The 16,533-nt window shown below is 51.5% G+C and overlaps 2 protein-coding genes across 27 annotated transcripts in view; one reads left to right on the forward strand and one right to left on the reverse strand.

The window, feature by feature from the left end:
* Window positions 1–9,185, forward strand: part of UBE2R2 (ubiquitin conjugating enzyme E2 R2) — a 56,541-nt gene extending 47,356 nt beyond the window's left edge. The window contains exons 4-5 of the mRNA XM_074570120.1: window positions 6,879–7,013; window positions 8,213–9,185. Of these exons, the coding sequence (XP_074426221.1) occupies window positions 6,879–7,013; window positions 8,213–8,432 (355 nt within the window). The 3' untranslated portion in view covers window positions 8,433–9,185. The remainder of the gene's footprint in view (window positions 1–6,878; window positions 7,014–8,212) is intronic.
* Window positions 9,186–13,643: 4,458 nt separating this feature from the next.
* UBAP2 (ubiquitin associated protein 2) overlaps window positions 13,644–16,533 on the reverse strand; it is a 193,660-nt gene continuing 190,770 nt past the window's right edge. For all 26 annotated transcript variants that reach the window (XM_074568966.1, XM_074568961.1, XM_074568956.1 and 23 more), the window contains 2 exons: window positions 16,327–16,518; window positions 13,644–14,774 (listed from right to left, as the gene is read on the reverse strand). In XM_074568966.1, the coding sequence (XP_074425067.1) occupies window positions 14,679–14,774; window positions 16,327–16,518 (288 nt within the window). In that variant the 3' untranslated portion in view covers window positions 13,644–14,678. The remainder of the gene's footprint in view (window positions 14,775–16,326; window positions 16,519–16,533) is intronic.

The raw sequence follows: 16,533 nt of genomic DNA on the forward strand, positions 1-16,533 counted from the left end.
ACGGCCCTCTGGAGTGTCGGCCACCCCTCCCAGCTTGGTATCATCAGCAAACTTGCTGAGGATACACTCTGTCCCCTCATCTAGGTCATTAATGAATATATTGAACAAAATTGGTCCAAGTATTGACCCCTGAGGGACACCACTCGTTACAGGCCTCCAACTGGACTCTGTGCCGCTGATCACAACCCTCTGAGTTCTGTCACTCAGCCAGCTCTCGATCCACCTCACTGTCACCTCGTCTAGCCCATACTTCCTCAGCTTCCTAATGAGGATGTTATGGGAGACAGTGTCAAAAGCCTTGCTAAGGTCAAGGTAGATGACATCTACGGCTCTCCCCTCATCCAGCCAACCCGTTATAACATCATAGAAGGCTATCAGATTGGTCAGGCATGATTTGCCCTTGGTAAATCCATGCTGACCACTTCCAATAACTTCCTGTTCCTCTGTGTTTGGAGACGACATCCAGAATGAGTCGCTCCATTACCTTCCCAGGCACAGAGGTGAGACTAACCGGCCTGTAGTTCCCTGGGTCCTCCTTCTTGCCTTTTTTGAAGATTGGAGTGATGTCAGCCTTCCTCCAGTCCTCAGGCACCTCTCCTGTTCCCCATGACCTTGCAAAGACAATGGAGAGTGGTCTAGCGATAACATCTGCCAGCTCTCTCAGCACTCGCGGGTGCATCCCGTCAGGGCCCATGGATTTATGAATGTCCAGCTTGGCCAAGTGGTCTCTGACCCGGTCCTCCTCAACTAAGGGAAAATCTTCCTCTCTCCAGACCTTCCCCCTTGCCTCCAGGGTATGGGATGCGTGAGGGACGGCTTTATCAGTGAAGACCGAAGAAAAGAAGGCATTCAGTAACTCTGCCTTCTCTGTGTCTTCCACCACTAGGGCACCCGTCCCATTCATCAGTGGACCTATATTTTCCCTAGTTTTCCTTTTTCTGTTGATATACTGGAAAAATCTCTTCTTGTTGTCTTTAACTGCAGTGGCCAAGCTGAGTTCTGATTGAGCTTTGGCCCTTCTAATCTTCCCCCTGCATAGCTTTGTTATATCTTGATAATCCTCATAAGTTGCCAAAGCTCTCTATTTAGCCAGGCTGGCCTTCTTCCCCGTCGGCTCGTCTTTCGGGACATGGGGATGGCCTTCTCCTGTGCTTCTAAGAGCACCTGCTTGAAGTATGACCAGCTTTCCTGGGCACCTTTGCTCTTCAAAACTGCCTCCCAAGGGACACTCTCAACCATGCTCCTAAACAGGCTAAAGTCTGCCCTTTGGAAATCCAAGGTGGCAGTTTTGCTGGCTCCCCGCCACCCTTCACCAAGAATTGAAAACTCTATCATTTCATGGTCACTCTGCCCAAGACGACCTCCAACCTTTACATCCCCCACAAGACCTTCTCTGTTAACAAACAGTAGCTCCAGTAGGGCACTTCCCCTAGTAGGTTCCTTCACCAGCTGTGTTAGGAAGTTGTCTTCCACACACTCCAGGAACCTCCGGGACTGTTCCCTCTCTGCGGTGTAGTATTCCCAGCGGACATCCGTGAAGTTGAAATCCCCCACAAGAACAAGGGCAGATGATCGCGAGACCTCTGTCAGCTGCTTATAGAATACTTCCTCGGTTTCTACATCCTGATTAGGGGGTCTATAACAAACTCCCACTTACATCACTGTTTCAAGTTATGGCAAGCACCTGCAATACTAAGTCGTTGCTGGACTATTTCATGTTCAGCAATAGAGAATTCAGTGCAGGAAACACGGGGGTGATGCACAGAAATGCAGCAAGCTGGAAGGTGCTGTCAACTTGGAGAAAGCATTTGAGGTGCTGGGGAATTTTCAGAGAGGTATGAAGAAGGGAGGATGTTTTTGCGGTGTTGGGGAATGTGTGGAAATGGATAGATTAGTGGGTAAAGCATTAACTCTTGATGGATCGGAGGTGGTGAGGAGTAAACCATGAGAATTAGGAGGAAAACCACTTATCAGAGTACCAGGCCCACATGTGGAGTTCACCCAGAGGGGGAAGGGCAGAGTTTTTTCTCTTTTTCTCCTAAACTGAAGACAAAATGCTGCTTTGGTTTTGGGTGCGTTTTTGGGGTGAGGTCTGTCTTACCTTCCTGTAGAGGACCTAGAAAAATGATTTAAGGCAGTGGTCTCCACCTTTTTTGATCACACACCCCATCGGTAAATAACTTGTGACCACTCAACCGCAATGTATTTTTATTTCTAAATTATATACATATACTACTGTACAAATATGTATATCATAAAATATACACAAAAATAGAAATTAAAAAAGGACAAAAGAAAGGTTAAACAAACACTATTTTTAAATTTTTAAAATTGCATTTATTAATGGTACAAAACCCATTTTCTTCATGTACCACAATGGATTGTCTTGCACACTCCACTGTGGAGACTGTCTGAGATCTGTAACATAGTTAAAATAAATTTTCCAGTCATCAGGTAGTAACTCTTTTTCCCCCCTTCCCCCCCTTTCCTTTCAGGCACCTCTCCTGTTCCCCATGACTTTTCAAAGACGGTGGAGAGTGGTCTAGCGATAACATCTGCTAGATAACATCTGCTGCACCCTCTCCAGCAGTTCCCTGTCCCTCTTGAAGCGGGGAGCCCTGACCTGTCAAAAAAAGACAATGACCTGTCTTTTGTTCTTTACCACAGAGGTTTTGATGGGGGGGTGGTGGTCTGACTGGACCTTGCTGACACCTCCAAGGTGGAAGAAATATCATGCTCATCGTTGTCCAGGTTCCCTTGTAGAGCACTGTAGCTGTTACACAGTGGTATCGGGGAAGGTGGGGTAGTCGCTGGGCAGTTGCGACTGTGGTGCCTGTTGCGCTGGGCAGGATCTTCTTCCATTGCACCCTGTCCTCCAAGTCATCATGTTCAGTCAGGCGGAGAGAGGACAGGGAGTTCTCTATAGCAGGGGCTCTGTCTGCCTGCTTGCTTTCGGTCACGGGAGGCAGGGTGCGACTCCAAGCATCTGTCTCTCGCTCAGGTTCCCTGATGGCCCTCAACCTGCTTACCTCCTCCCTGAGCTCCATTGCTAAGCAGAGGAGATCCTCTGCCTGGGCACATCTCCCACAGGCGTGCCCACCACTGCTGTCTGACACCAGCATAAGAACGGGGCACACCCTGCAGCCCCATGTCTGGCTTATGTTATGTGTTATGCCTGCACTTAAGTTTTTTCTTCCTCCTCCAAGATACCACTAGTGGAAACTTTTGAGTGTTCAGGCTCAGTAGGAGTAACTTTGTGCATAATCGTGTCTACTGTTTGTGTTCTGGTATTTGTCTCTGCCTGTCTCCTGTTCTGCAGCATGGTATCTTGAGCAGCCAGCCCAGTCAGCTTTCTTCCTGACAAAAAAACGAGGGATCACTAAGTACCAGAGGCATTCAAGGCTAACCTGTCCACTTTTTTTGAAACGCCAGCTGAATTACAAAACACAACCAGTAAATAACTCACTAGGTGACAAGCCTCAGCTCCTAGTTAGGAAACAGCTTTAGGCATTCATTGCTTCTATTGCACACACATTTTGAGTATTTAATTTTATATAACCCTGAAGATTGACATGAAACTTCTCATGGTGCTGGGTCTCTGATTTCTGCTCTCCCTTACCACGGTGTAGTTTTTGGTGCTTACTTTCTTGGAAAGTGTTGGGCTTAAGGGTGACATTTGCGGAGAAAACATTCCTCAGCTGTATCAGCAAATGGAAATAAAACTTCTCCTTAGCTGCTAGCCTGCTACCAGCATCTCTCGTTGGGCTGAGTGCCGATAGAAAGGCATCCTGCTGGGGTCCCATCTGGCTTTGGAAGGCTCCAGAGTGTCAGACAGGAGGCAGCAGGGCTGGAGGTGCAGGAGGGGAGCGTGTTTGCAAAGAGAGCTGCATGCATAACCTGTGTCTCCTCTACAGCTGCGGAATTCTGTAAATCCTGCTGAGTATTGACCATTTGCTGCAGACAACCATGGCTGAAGTGTCTGAAGGGGGGGAATGTCATTCTTCAACTTTGAGAGCACCTGTGCTTCCGCTGCTACTGTGTCAAGCGTACTCATTAAACTTGTTAAACACAGTCAGCCTGGGCTTTCCCATCACTCAGGGCGAGATGAGGCGGGCATAAGTAAATACAGCAAACGTCGAGCAAAAGGAATGCAGCTGTGATCTGTGTGCCAGAGAATACTGCTTTTCTTCTCATGTCCCAAGTCCTGTAAAGCCGGGGAAGTGGTGGCAGGGCTTGGAGGTGAAGCTCTTTGGTCACTTTAGTTGTCCTTCTCTGTATCTCCCGCGTCTCCCCTCTGGCCTTTGTGGTGCACTGGCCAGAACTGAGCATAATATTCAAGATGTTGGTACATCTGTATCTTGTGGAGAGAGGTGATGCCTTGTCTCACTGTTGCTTTGTTTCCTAAGGATGCCCACTGTGGTTGGCTTTTTTGGCTGAATTTGACTGATTTGGACAGTTTCTGCAGCCAGCTCAATGCACTAACATAAGTGTCAGCACAGTCTAAGCCAAAACTTTTTACTTTATAATGGGTGGCAAAAATGCGCTAGGACAAATCTATAGCTACCTCTAAAGGTGGCTCTGAGAGGCTACAATGTGGATAGCAGCTGGGGGGAAAAATTACACCTTTTCAACAAGGTATACAACAGGATGTGCTGGTCGGGAGCACCATCTAGTCCACATAATGTCTGTTTTGTCTGAAACTCATCTGCGTGAGCCTTCTGTTGGTACATGGAGAGAAAAAGGGACTTAAAAGCTCTGTTTCCTCGAGCCTCTGCTGGCTGCTCTCCCCTGCTGGTAAAGTGATGGAAGGCGACTCACTCTGAAGGCAACAGCGCTGAAAACACTTACAATGGCTCACTGTTCCCCAGAATGGGGTGGGGAAGGTAAGAAAACAGAAGGCGGGCTTGAAATCCCCACCCTGGACGCAACCAGCTTGCACGGGATGTGCTGGACCAACCTCGCCTCAGAGAGAGACAGGTCCCTGACTGTGCTGCAGAGGGTCCCTCTGTGTCCAGTCCAGCGCAGTGCATATCTCATGCTGAGGATGTTTTCAGTCCCATGAGGCTGAACTTTTTTTTGTGGTTTTGGTCGTGTCAGATGCCACATGCTGGGATCTCTTCCTGTTACTCTGCTTTGTTCACCTTGGTTGCCCCCATCAGCGGGGTTTGAGTCGGAGCAGACTGTCCGGCTCCTGAGGTATCAGCAGTGATGGAGCTGATGGAACGCGCTGGTCCAGGAGCGGGGTGCAGAGAGCTTCACCTCCAACAGACAGTTGCCTTGGTGTACTTAGGTAGCTTTGCAGTGACTTTGGAGTCTGGAGCACCACAGTGGAAACGGGCTCTTTGCTCTTTCTCCTGTCTTTGCTGGTGGAAGTGTGGTGGATCAGATGCCAAATCCAGACATGAATTCCTGTCCATGGCCTTCCCTGGGCTTTGCTTGCTCTACCGTAAAGCTGCTGCAGTGATGCTGGAGCTGATATGCTGGCTTTACAGACAGTTTGCCAAGAACTAAAGGCTTTTAAATGAATTCTTGAGATGAAGTAGAAGGCGGTTTCTCTTCTGCCCATCATTCCAGTCTGATCAGACAGGTTTTTTTTTCCGGAGCTGCTGTTCTCTTTTCCTACTGAATTATGTATCTTGGAAAATAAATTGTATAAGGCTCTTCTGATAGCTGTGCTGAACAGTCTGGCCAGACAGAAGTGTTTGGCTTCAAAACATTTCAAGAAACTCTGCATCCAAATGACCCAAGCATTTCCTGGAACTGTGTCCCAGATATATGATTTGGTAGATGTGCTCAGCATGCGCTGCTCCGAACGTCCCCCCCCTCCAAATCAGTGCAAGTACAGCCGGGGCTGTAGTCTCCTCTAGTCAAGTTCTGCAACGCAGTTGCTATGTCCTGCTGTATTTCAAGACTTACTCCTTGTCTCTTGTTCTTCTGTTTAAATCGGAAGCTGTTGCCAGCAGGTCCACCTCGGACATGTGAAGCTGTTGCGGTGGTAGCTACAGCCAGGAGGCCGGCTGTGCGGAGCTGCCCGATGGGACTCGCTGTTGAGTCTTGTGCTGGTTGTGGCACCGTGTGAGCAGCGAAGGGCTGAGGCTCTGCAGTGCAAAGGGTTGCAGGAAATGCAGGGGAAGGGTCTGGGCGAGGGAGGTGGTGTCTGCAGGGCAGCTAGCTGTCTCTGTGCTGCTAGAAATCCAGGCAGGCTGTCTGTCAGCCGGGGGTTACGGGACTGGCTCATGTTGGCTTTGCTGAGTACCAGCAGCCAAATCCTGCTGGGCCCTTGGCGGCTTGCCTGGGCATTGAAAAACATCCGCAGCGTCTTCCTTGTGCTGTCCCCGAGTGCTGCTGCAGCAGCTGTGGTGATGCACAAGCTGAGGAGAGGGGAGACCTGCCTGAAGCTTCAACCTCTTGACAGGTGGTGGGGCAGGGAAGGCAGTGCAGCCTGGTCTGGTGGCCTTGGCTAGTGGCCCTTCTCCCTACACAGGGCAGGGCAAAGAGCCTGGGTTTCTGCTGGGAGGCTGCATGCCACCAGGAACAGGCTCACCAAGCAGGTTTACAGCCCTGCACCATCCACGGGTGGCACGGACAAGCCGAATTCTGGGCTGATCCTGGCTTTGCCTACTGCCCTGTCACAAGCACGTGCACAGAGGTGGTGGTCTGGGGCCAGATGAGATCCTTGAGGTTTATATTGTGTCACCTTCCCATCACTGGTGGCCAGGGTATGAGGCTCGTAAATATCTGCTGTCCTTTCAAGTATTGTCCTTAGCTTAAGTTTTGAGTTTAAACAAGTTTCTGATGCATCACCTAAAGAAGTTGTCGGTATCCAGAATCTGGGAATGCGTTAGCTCTGACTCTGCTGTTGTGGTTGCCTTTTTCAGGACTATCTTACTGAGTGTAATTTCTTTGCTTAATGAGCCAAACACATTCTCTCCCGCCAACGTGGATGCGTCAGTCATGTTCAGGAAATGGAGGGACAGTAAAGGAAAAGACAAGGAGTATGCTGAAATCATAAGGTAAGCTTTGCCACGTGTGACGCTGTGCGGCCAGCCTCCTGCTTTGAATCCCGTAAAACAGGCTGCTTGCAGAATTTGCTGAAACCAGCTTCTCGCTGTGGTTGCTTCCTTGGAAATGAATTTTACCACTTTATTCCAAGTCCGCGCTTCTGTTCGCTCTAGGATTTTCAGCACCTAGAAGCAGTGTAAACTTACGAAGCAGGAGGATTGGGCTGATCTGTCTTTAAATTGTTCTTTTTTCAGACTGATCTGGCAGAATGCCCTGCAAAACCTATTGGCTGCTAGTAAATCCCAGTTGAAGTCCCCGCTTGCCTTTGAGCACTGCCTGCATTGCTTGGGGTGTGATTCAATCTGACTCCATCCAGCTAATGCTGTGCTTAATGCACTCATGAATCATGATCTTGTCCCTCCCACTTCGAAGGAATATCAGCAGGATTTGCCAGGCATTTGCAGAGCTGCAAGCAGTGTCCAATCTTCACTGTCCTCTGAGAAGTTGTAGGTTCATCAGGTGCTGTAGGGAGGATGACATAAACTCAAGCCAGGGCTGCTGTAGAGCAGCGGATGGGCAAGGCTTGGGGCAAGACCACGTCAGTGTGGACTCCTCTAGCTGGAGATGCTGTGCACAGCCCTGGCTGGAGCTACGCAGGGCCCCTGCGAGGTCATCTCAGTCCCCTCCAGCTCCCTTGGCTTCAGCGGAGCTGGATGCGCTCCATCAGTGGAGCGTGGCTGAGGGAGGAGCAGGGGGTGAAGGGACAGGCTGCCACCTGCTCCTCTTCCTCCTGGGAGGCGGCAGCCAGGGCCTGTCCTGGGATGATGGGAAACACTTGTCTGCTGACAGCCCCAGGCAGCGCCGGGATTGTGGCTGCGTCTTGGGATGTCCCTGACCATCCCTTCTGTGGCAAATGGAGCAAAAAATGCTCAGAGCGCTGTCGGGTCTCTTATGTGCCGCCCTGTAGAATAACTGATTTCACGTGTTGCTGAGAGCGCGTGTACTGCAAACACCCGTGGAGCGCTCCCAGCCCCGGGGTTGCGGGAGCGAGGCCTGTTGCTAGTGCTGCTTGTGGTGCTTTGGACAAACATCAGCTCTGAGCTGCCGGGAGCGCGGGGCTGGGGCTGGGGCTGGGGCTGGCCGGGAGGGGGGCAGTTGATCCGCGCTGGCACAGGGCCCTGCCCATGTTGCTGTGTCCTTCTCCCTGCAGGAAGCAGGTTTTGGCTACCAAAGCCGAGGCAGAGAAGGACGGCGTGAAGGTCCCCACTACGCTGGCAGAGTACTGCATCAAAACTAAAGTGCCTTCCAATGACAACAGTTCAGATTTGCTTTACGACGACTTGTATGATGATGACATTGACGACGAAGATGAGGAGGAGGAGGATGCCGACTGTTACGATGATGATGATTCTGGCAACGAGGAGTCGTGACCTGCTCCCTCTACGTCCCTGTACTGCCCTGCCGACTCAGGCCAGAAGGGAGCAGCGGTAATCTAGCAGCAGTCGAGCAAAAAAGTGGGGGGGGGGATCAAAAAAAAAAAAAACCACAAAAAAACAAACTTTGTCTCCTGCTGTCTCCTGTTGTATGGATCGTTTTGCTCCTTTTTTATGGACCTCTTAGAGACCCTTCACAGAATATCTGAATTCTTGCATTCTTAACCCTTTATCACTGTATGATTTTTTTTTTTTTTAAAAAAAAGAAACTTCCCCTTTTCACTTCTCCACAAAACGCTCACAGCGAAAGAGGTTTGCTCGCATTTAGGTTCTTGAATTAAATACAGTCTTGCATTGAGATGTTTAATGTATTTAAAGCTGGAATAAACCCAGTGGAAGCTGGGTTTTCGGGAGCTCAAGTGCTGCATTTACTGGGAAGAAAAAAAAAATCCACACAAAGCAAATTGCCAAGGTTTAGCTGCTCCATTTACAATAATAGCGTGTGTACATTCATTTAGCCTTGTGGTGGTGGCTTTTCCTTTATAAGGTGTGGGGCGGAGAGTGTAAAGCTACTGTGTGTTGAGCTTGATGGGATGTCACTGAAAGGTACAGTATTCCTTTTCAGCCTGCTCAAGTTAGGAAATAGCTGGCCCCTGGAACCCCAGAGGGCACGATCAGCTTTGTCACTGAAAAAGGCTTGTGATATGAACCCTAAAATAAACACTTAACACTTCAAGTCTGTGCCACTGAGCCCTGGGTTGCTATTTATTGTTAATTTTTTTTTTTTCCAGACTAGGTTGGGGTAGAAAAAGTTCAGTTTAGCCATGCTACTGAGATCTGCTGCCTGCTCCCCCTCTCCAGAGGGAGGAGAACAGGAGCACTGGGCTTCGTGGGCCAACATTCATCCTGAACTTGTTTTTGGCAGCGGGAGAGGCCGATAGCTCCTGTCCCAGAGCTGGCGTCCAGCCCTTGCTTCCTGCAGCCCACCTCCAGTGCTGGCCTGAGCCTTCTTCCTGTTGCGTGTGTTGGTCTCGCGTGCTGGCAAACACAGCCCTGTGGGGTCAGCAGGCATCAGAGCTCCCTTTGCCTGCCCGGGGGGACCAGGCTGTCCCTGTGCCTGCAGTGAGGACATGATGGCTGTGTGCTGGGCTCTCCCCTGCCCGGCAGGGGCGCGGGTGGTTGCGTATGGTCTGTGGCAGAGGGGTAACCAGTGCTTTCTGGCTGGAAGGGGTGGCCAGGAGCAGGGCTTGACAGGCTACTTAGCAGCATGCTTCAGCTGGTGCACTGAGCTTGGCCTCCTGCATGTTTTGGGGAGCCTTTGGCAGAGCTTAGGGTCCTCCCTGGTGGGCAGGGGGACCCTGCATGCTTGTTTCTGAGAACCCTCTTCAGTTGTCCCCCTCAGCACCATCAACCTGTTGCAGCGTGCTCTCGTGTGGGGACCTGATTTCACCTTCCCCATGATGGGCAGCCAGCCCTGGCCGCAGCACTAAGCCCTGGCAGCACTGGGGGTGCTGGCCCTGCTGGGGTGAGACCCCCCCGCTCCCTCCCTGCCGGTTCCGAGGCAGTCACCCTGGTGATAGCCGCGGGCTCAGGCATTTCTTTATGCCTCCCCCTTGTATATCTCAGGGTTTTCAATGGTACGTCACCAGCGGTGGTCCCCCAAGGGGTGCTTTGGTGGGAGTAAACTCTGTTGTGCGATCAGGTGTCTGCCTGGAGGGAGAGGAGGGGAAGGCAGCCCCTGGGGAGGGGAGGGAGGCTGGTGGGGCTCCGTTGGACATGAGCGAGGCAGATGTGGTTTCCAAGTGCTGCTTGGCTGGGATTTGCAGCTCCTCTGCCCCAGGTTGTGCCGCTGGGTCTTCCCTCTGCCCCAGCAGAGTCAACGCAGCCCAAGGGGTGATACCTTGTTCTCCCCCTCCCACCATGCTCCTCCCATCCACTGTCTGCCCTCCTGCTTGCCTGTTACCTGGACGGTACCTGGACCCTCCTGAACTGTCCCACATGGGCTCCTTCAGCTCATCTTGCCAGCAAAGCCCCTGGTGCTTTTTGGAGCCAGTGGGGCTGGTGGGGGGGGGGGGTGCTGCCCCTGTACTTGGTGCTGCTGTGGGGCAGCCCCCAGCTTCACTCAGCCCGGGGAGGGGAGCGGTGGTGTTGGCAAAGGGTCTCCGGAGCTCCTGGCTGCAGGGCAGGTCTCGGGGCCACAGCGGGGCAGGGACGTGACTGCCAGCTTTGGGGGCAGGGGGGACTGTTGGGGCGTGATGGAGCAGAGTGTGGCAACGCTGGCTGTGCTGAGGCGGTGGTTTGAAATGAGCATACTGCATCTTTCAGGATTTCCCTTGTACTTTTGACCGTCTTCACTGTATACTCTCCAGTGACTTGTATTTTCAAGCTTGGTGTTGTAAAATGCATTATCATGACTCTTCTGTTACCCCTTTTTTTAAAGAGAAAAAGCAACCTATTTTGAGAGCTCCCACATTAACCAGACTGATTTCTTTTCCCCACTGTCCTGTGCAGTGTCATTGCTTGTTGACTTGCTGGTTTCTTTTCAAACTGAAGTATGAGGGTTTTTATGAAACTATTTAAGAAATTGCAGAAAAATGTTTACCTGATCTGTGTATTCTGGGGTTTTTTTCTTAACCCTTTTCTCCTGTCTCAGCCAATATTAGCGTTTACATTTGCAACTACATGCCCTTTCAAATGCAATTTTTCAACCATTCTGAAACCAGCAGGGTACACTAGATTTCTTAGTAGTTTTCTTAGCTGAAATCCCAGATGTTTTCCTTTTTTTCTTCAACATAATTTACCAGAAAGAATTAACTGATGCATTTTTGTGTTGTCTCCCCCTTCAGTAGTTATATTTTGTCTTTTCTGCACATCTGTCTACTAATAAAAATGTGAAATGAAAATATTCCTGTACTGTTACTTCCCTGTTAATTGAGCTGGTTTATTTGCATGGGTTATTAAGCTTTGCGTAACAGCTATTCACAAGCTAAGTGCTTTTCTAGCATCAATGCCTATACATAAATATCTATAAGGTTATTGGAAAAAATAAAGCTGCTGTTAGCTGCCTGCCTGCACCCAAGCCTGAAGAATGACCTGATTTAGAGAAGCGCATTGGCGAAAGGCCATGAGCTCTGCTGTTATGTTTAGTCTTCCTGAGGCAGCACAGGGAAGACCTGGGGGACGATGGTCTCCTGTGACCACCACAGGGAGGCAGGACTTGGGGCAGAGCTGCTGCTGCTGCTGATGATGGTGGCTGGTTTCCTGTCAGGGAACCAGAGCTCCACACTCCTGCAGTGGTCACACACAGCAGCAGGCAGGGGAATTGAGGTCATCAATGTCAGCGCCTCGGGATGCTCGCCCTGCCTGCCCTGAGCTGTTCCCTGCAGACTCAAGAGTGAAGTTTGTTTTTGCAGTGCCTCGCCGCTACCGTCAAGCTGAAGTTAGCAGGACAAGTGTAGAGGGGTTGCACTTGCACTTTGCAGCAACATCCAGCGTGGCCCGTGCCAGGGCTCTCCTGCTTCCCTGCGGGAGGAAGGGGGACAGCGTTTCAGCTGCAACCCCAGAGGAGTCTCCACGTTGGAGGGGAATGGTGCTGTCTGGGCCTTACCACAGGGATCAGGCTTGGGTCTATCTCCTGCCTGGCTCCACAACTGCCAGCAGCTGCTTCATCCAGCAGGTGTGGTACCAGAAGCAGGACGAGCTGCGCCACCCGTCCTGCGCTGGGCGAACCCCAGCAGCTGCTGCTTGCCCAGGTTTTTTTCCCCTTTCCTCAGTGGCCGAGTGCAGGTGAGCATTGGCAGCTCTGCCCTCAGCCTGTGGCACAGGGCAGTAGGGAGGAAATTGCTGCAGAAGAGCCCTGCTGGAACCAACAGCGTCAGGAAAGAGGGAAAACATCCTGTTAATTCTCGATGGGAGTGGGAGAGGAGGGGAGCCCACGGGAAGGTGCTGGAGTTGCCTTTGCTGCCTTGTGCTGGGGAGGAGAAGGGTGCCAGAGGGCAGCGCAGCCCACCGCCTCCGGGCCTGGAAGCGCTGCCTTTCTGTGCCCATGGGCACAGCTGCGGAGGGACGCTGTGCGGCTGGTGGCAGCAGAGACACACTGGCTGCAGTCCTTGTGAGGAAATCACCCTCGCTGCTGCTCTGCAACAAACCTGAGGCTCAGGGGCTGCCGTGAGCTGGCACCAATGCTCCAGTGTTGCCTTTTGCCACTTCCAACTGCTCCTGGACCCCAACACACAAGCAAGGACCGAGCCACCCCTGTGGGACAGCAGTGGATTTCTATAAACAAGAAACTTAAGTTCTTTGGGTTTGTTTTTCAAAGAACAGCTCCTGCGAGGCAGCAGCTCTGCCGGCAGGTAAATGAGGTGTGGTTGCCATAAGCGCCGTGGGCTCAGCTGCTGGGGCAGACCCTGTCCCCAGCAAGTCCCCAGGCAGCAGAAACATTTTCGCCCTCCTTGACATTCAGGCCCCGAAGCTGGTGGCAGTGGGACAGCAGCGGCCAAGGCCTTGTGGCAGCTGCTGAAGTTCGGTCTGGGGCAGAGGAATTCCAGTCCAGTTCATGTTGTGCTGCTCAGAGGAAGTGGGGGACTGGGTGACAGACTGACTCCTTCCAAGCCAACAGGGTCTCACAGGACCTGAAAGCTGTTAAAAGTGTGACTTTAAGGAAGAAAAGTGGTTCTTATAGTAGAAACAGATGTACTTCGTTTGTGTGTCTTGAAACATAATTGGGAAGTGCAAGAAAGCCCCTCGCCTGCTGCGGGGACACGTACAGCTTCACATTTACCCGCCTCCCATGCTGCACAGGGCCAGGATGCTCCGGAGCAGGAGCCACCCCTCAGGAGCCCTCACCACTGACCTTCCTCCTGGCAGAGGCCACGGACCTCATGGGCAAAGCAGGGCAGTGCTGCAGCTGCGCTCCCTCCTTACCTATCGCAGCCGCTCCACGGGGACTTGGACAGAGCACGATGCCAGAGGACAGCAGAGACGTCAGGGTGCTGCTGCCCAGGATCCCATCCTCACTGCAGATGCCTGCGAGCTCTCAGCACGGAGGTGCACTCACCTTCGTCGTGGTATTTGGTATCCCCTGCAGACCCATCTGCTGCTTTTTTCCCCTCCCAGCCAACCTTTTGTTGCCATAGCAGGTGGAAAGGGACAGGCTGTGAAAGCAAAACTGCTACTGGAGCCTTTGAAAATGCAGACAAACAGCAGTGATATGCTCAGATCTTTATTAGGTGGAGAAAGGGCTATAAAGAGATGAAACTCCTAAAACATTCACCGCACTGGTGCAGGACAAGAAGGACCAGGAGTTGCCTCTGGGGTCTTTGTTTTAAAAAAAAGTGAGAAGTTTCCATCCAGTCTCTCTGGCTTTCCTGGCCAGGGTGGCCCAGGGCAGAAAGAGGTACAAGACACAGCTTATACTTTTATTTAAGAAACCGCTACATAGTTTTTGTCTCTAATGATGGAAAGGAGGTTCCAGGACACACTGAGCCATCCAAAGTCTCTTGCTAGAGAAACAAAACAAAAAGGTAAGGCTGCAACCAAGGGCCACAGTGACCAAACTGCCCGTGAGAATTCATCTTCCACAGCATGGCGGGGGGGGGGGGGGGGGGGGGGGGGGGGTGACGAAAGAAAGGGGAAGGCCCACAAAACACTTTTTTCTTTCTTTCCCCCCCCACCCCCCCTCCCTCTTTAAAGTAACACCTATATTGGGATCAGAAATCAAACCAACAGGACACACCTTGATTCTATTTTTTGGGGGGGTGGGCCAGACTTCTTATTTGCCTAAATTTAGAACTGCATTAAATAGACGGGCTCCAGCTCAAAAAAAAAAAACCAAAACAAACGGCGCAGTTTGTCTTTGACAGTTATAAAGCCCATAGAGCTTAAAAAAACAAGGAAGGATGCCCTGGTGCAGATAGGAAATGAATAATTAGTTTTCCTACAAAGAAAATAAAACAGGCTGCAAGATGCAGAAAACCACATTTAGGCTCTATTACATTTACAAATACATACATAAATATATTACATACAACAGCAACTCAAAGAGGAAGCGGGCGAGTCACACGGAGGATGGATGGCTGTCTGCAGTTCTCCCCGCACAGATGTTTGGCTGAGCAGTTACTTCTTCTCCTAATAACTCCAGGAATGGGCTTCGTCTTTTTTTTCTTCTCTTTTCTTTTGTGGTTTTTTTTCCCCCCCCCTCCTCCTCTCCTCCTTTCATTCTTTCCCCTCTCCCCGGTTTCAGATTTAGTTTGTCCAGTATGGAGAAGTGCCGTAGGCGGTTTTGGTAGCCTGAGACTTTTGCTGCATGGTGCTGGGTTGGTTGCGTTGGCCAGATCCACCCTAGAAATCGGAAAGGAAGGAGACGTGGGCATCAACGGTCCCAGGAAGACGAGCCCATCTGAAAGTCACCAGAAGAGCTGCCGCCCCCAGGGACAGCCCTGACACCCACCAACGCAGCGATGCTCCCCCCTGATCCACTCAGATCCAATTCTGCTCTGCAACATCTCTGCTTCTCACAATCCAGGATGAACAGCCACAGAGACACCAAGAAGGAGCGCAGGGATGCACCACTCTCCCCCCTTCCCCCGGCCAGGTTCGAGCACAAGGAAGGAGAGCAGCAGGACTGGGGACAGCAAAGGAGCTCGCTCAAGGTGAACGGAGTCAGTGCACCAGCCAAGAATGTCACACATTCGGCAAGAGAAGTCATTTCCTATTTCTGGACTCTAATGCAGAACACTGTTTTTCCAGGGAACATTTACAGTGAGTAAAGGACTATATGGGCTGTTGGGCTGGTTGAAACCAAATCAGAAATCGAAGCTGACGTGCAACGTACAAAGGGATGCTTGATTTTCCCCCCAGAGTTACAGTATAAGTGCTCGCACCCTGCTCTCCTGCCACAGCCAGGGGACAGCAGCGCCTGCCTTGCCTTTACACCTCACAGCCCATCTCTCCACACCCCACTTCAGGATGGCCTCTTCACAGACTCACAGGCTGGCAGGGACCTCTCGAGGTATCTCGTCCAACCCCTCTGCTCAAGCAGGGTCACCTATAGTGAGCTGCCCAGGACCATGTCCAGACACCTCCAAGGATGGAGACTTCACAACCTCCGCAGGCAACCTTTGCCTGAGCTTGGTCACCACCCCAGCAAAAAAGCGTTTCCTGATATTCAGAGGGTAGGAACCTCCTGTATTTCAGTCTGTGTCCACTTCCTCTGGTCTTGTCACTGGCCACCACTGGGAAGAGCTTGGCTCCATCCCCTTTACGCTCTCCCATTGGGTATTTATATACACTGGTAAGTTCCCCCCTGAGCCTCCTCTTCTCCAGGCTGACCAGTCCCAGCTCTCTCAGCCTTTCCTCGTAGGACAGATGATCCAGTTCCTTCATCATCCTTGTGGCCCTCTGTTGGACTCTCCAGTATATCCATGTCTCTCCTGTACTGGAGAGCCCAGAACTGGACACAGCACTGCAGCTGTGGCCTCACCAGTGCTGAGTAGAGGGGAAGGATCTCCTCCCTCAACCTGCTGCTGCTATTTCACCTAATGCAGCCCAGGATACCGTTGGCCTTCTTTGTGGCAAGGGCATGTTGTTGGCTCATGGTCATTTTGGTGTTCAGCAGGACCCCCAGGACCTTTTCTGACAAGCTGCTTTAGCCCCCAGCATATAGTGGTGTGTGACGTTGTTCCTCCCCAGCTGCAGGACTTTGCACTTCCCCTTGCTGAACTTCATGAGGTTCCCTCCCCAGGTTGGCCAATGGCATTGAGTCTGTCAGTCTGCTGTCATTGTCAAGGCCCTTTCCCAATAAGAAAAGCAAAAACCACCAAGACCCCAGTGGGATGTGCGTGTGAGCAATCTGCCCTCGGACACACTGCAGAAGCAGAAGGGGCCGACTCACCTGCCCATCTTGCTGAAGATGGTGATGCAGCATCTGGGAATGAGGCTGCTGATGAGCAGGCAGGATATGCAGAAACGGGGCTGGAGCATAACCCGGGGCAGCACCAGGGTTCAGGGGCCCAGTCGATCCAAGAGCAGAGGGCAGGCTGAAAGGAGGTGGCGTGCCAGCATGGAATCCCTGCTTGTCAAATGTCTGCATGGGAAGCAA

Source organism: Larus michahellis, chromosome Z (assembly GCF_964199755.1).
Source record: "Larus michahellis chromosome Z, bLarMic1.1, whole genome shotgun sequence".
NCBI classification, from domain to species: domain Eukaryota; kingdom Metazoa; phylum Chordata; class Aves; order Charadriiformes; family Laridae; genus Larus; species Larus michahellis.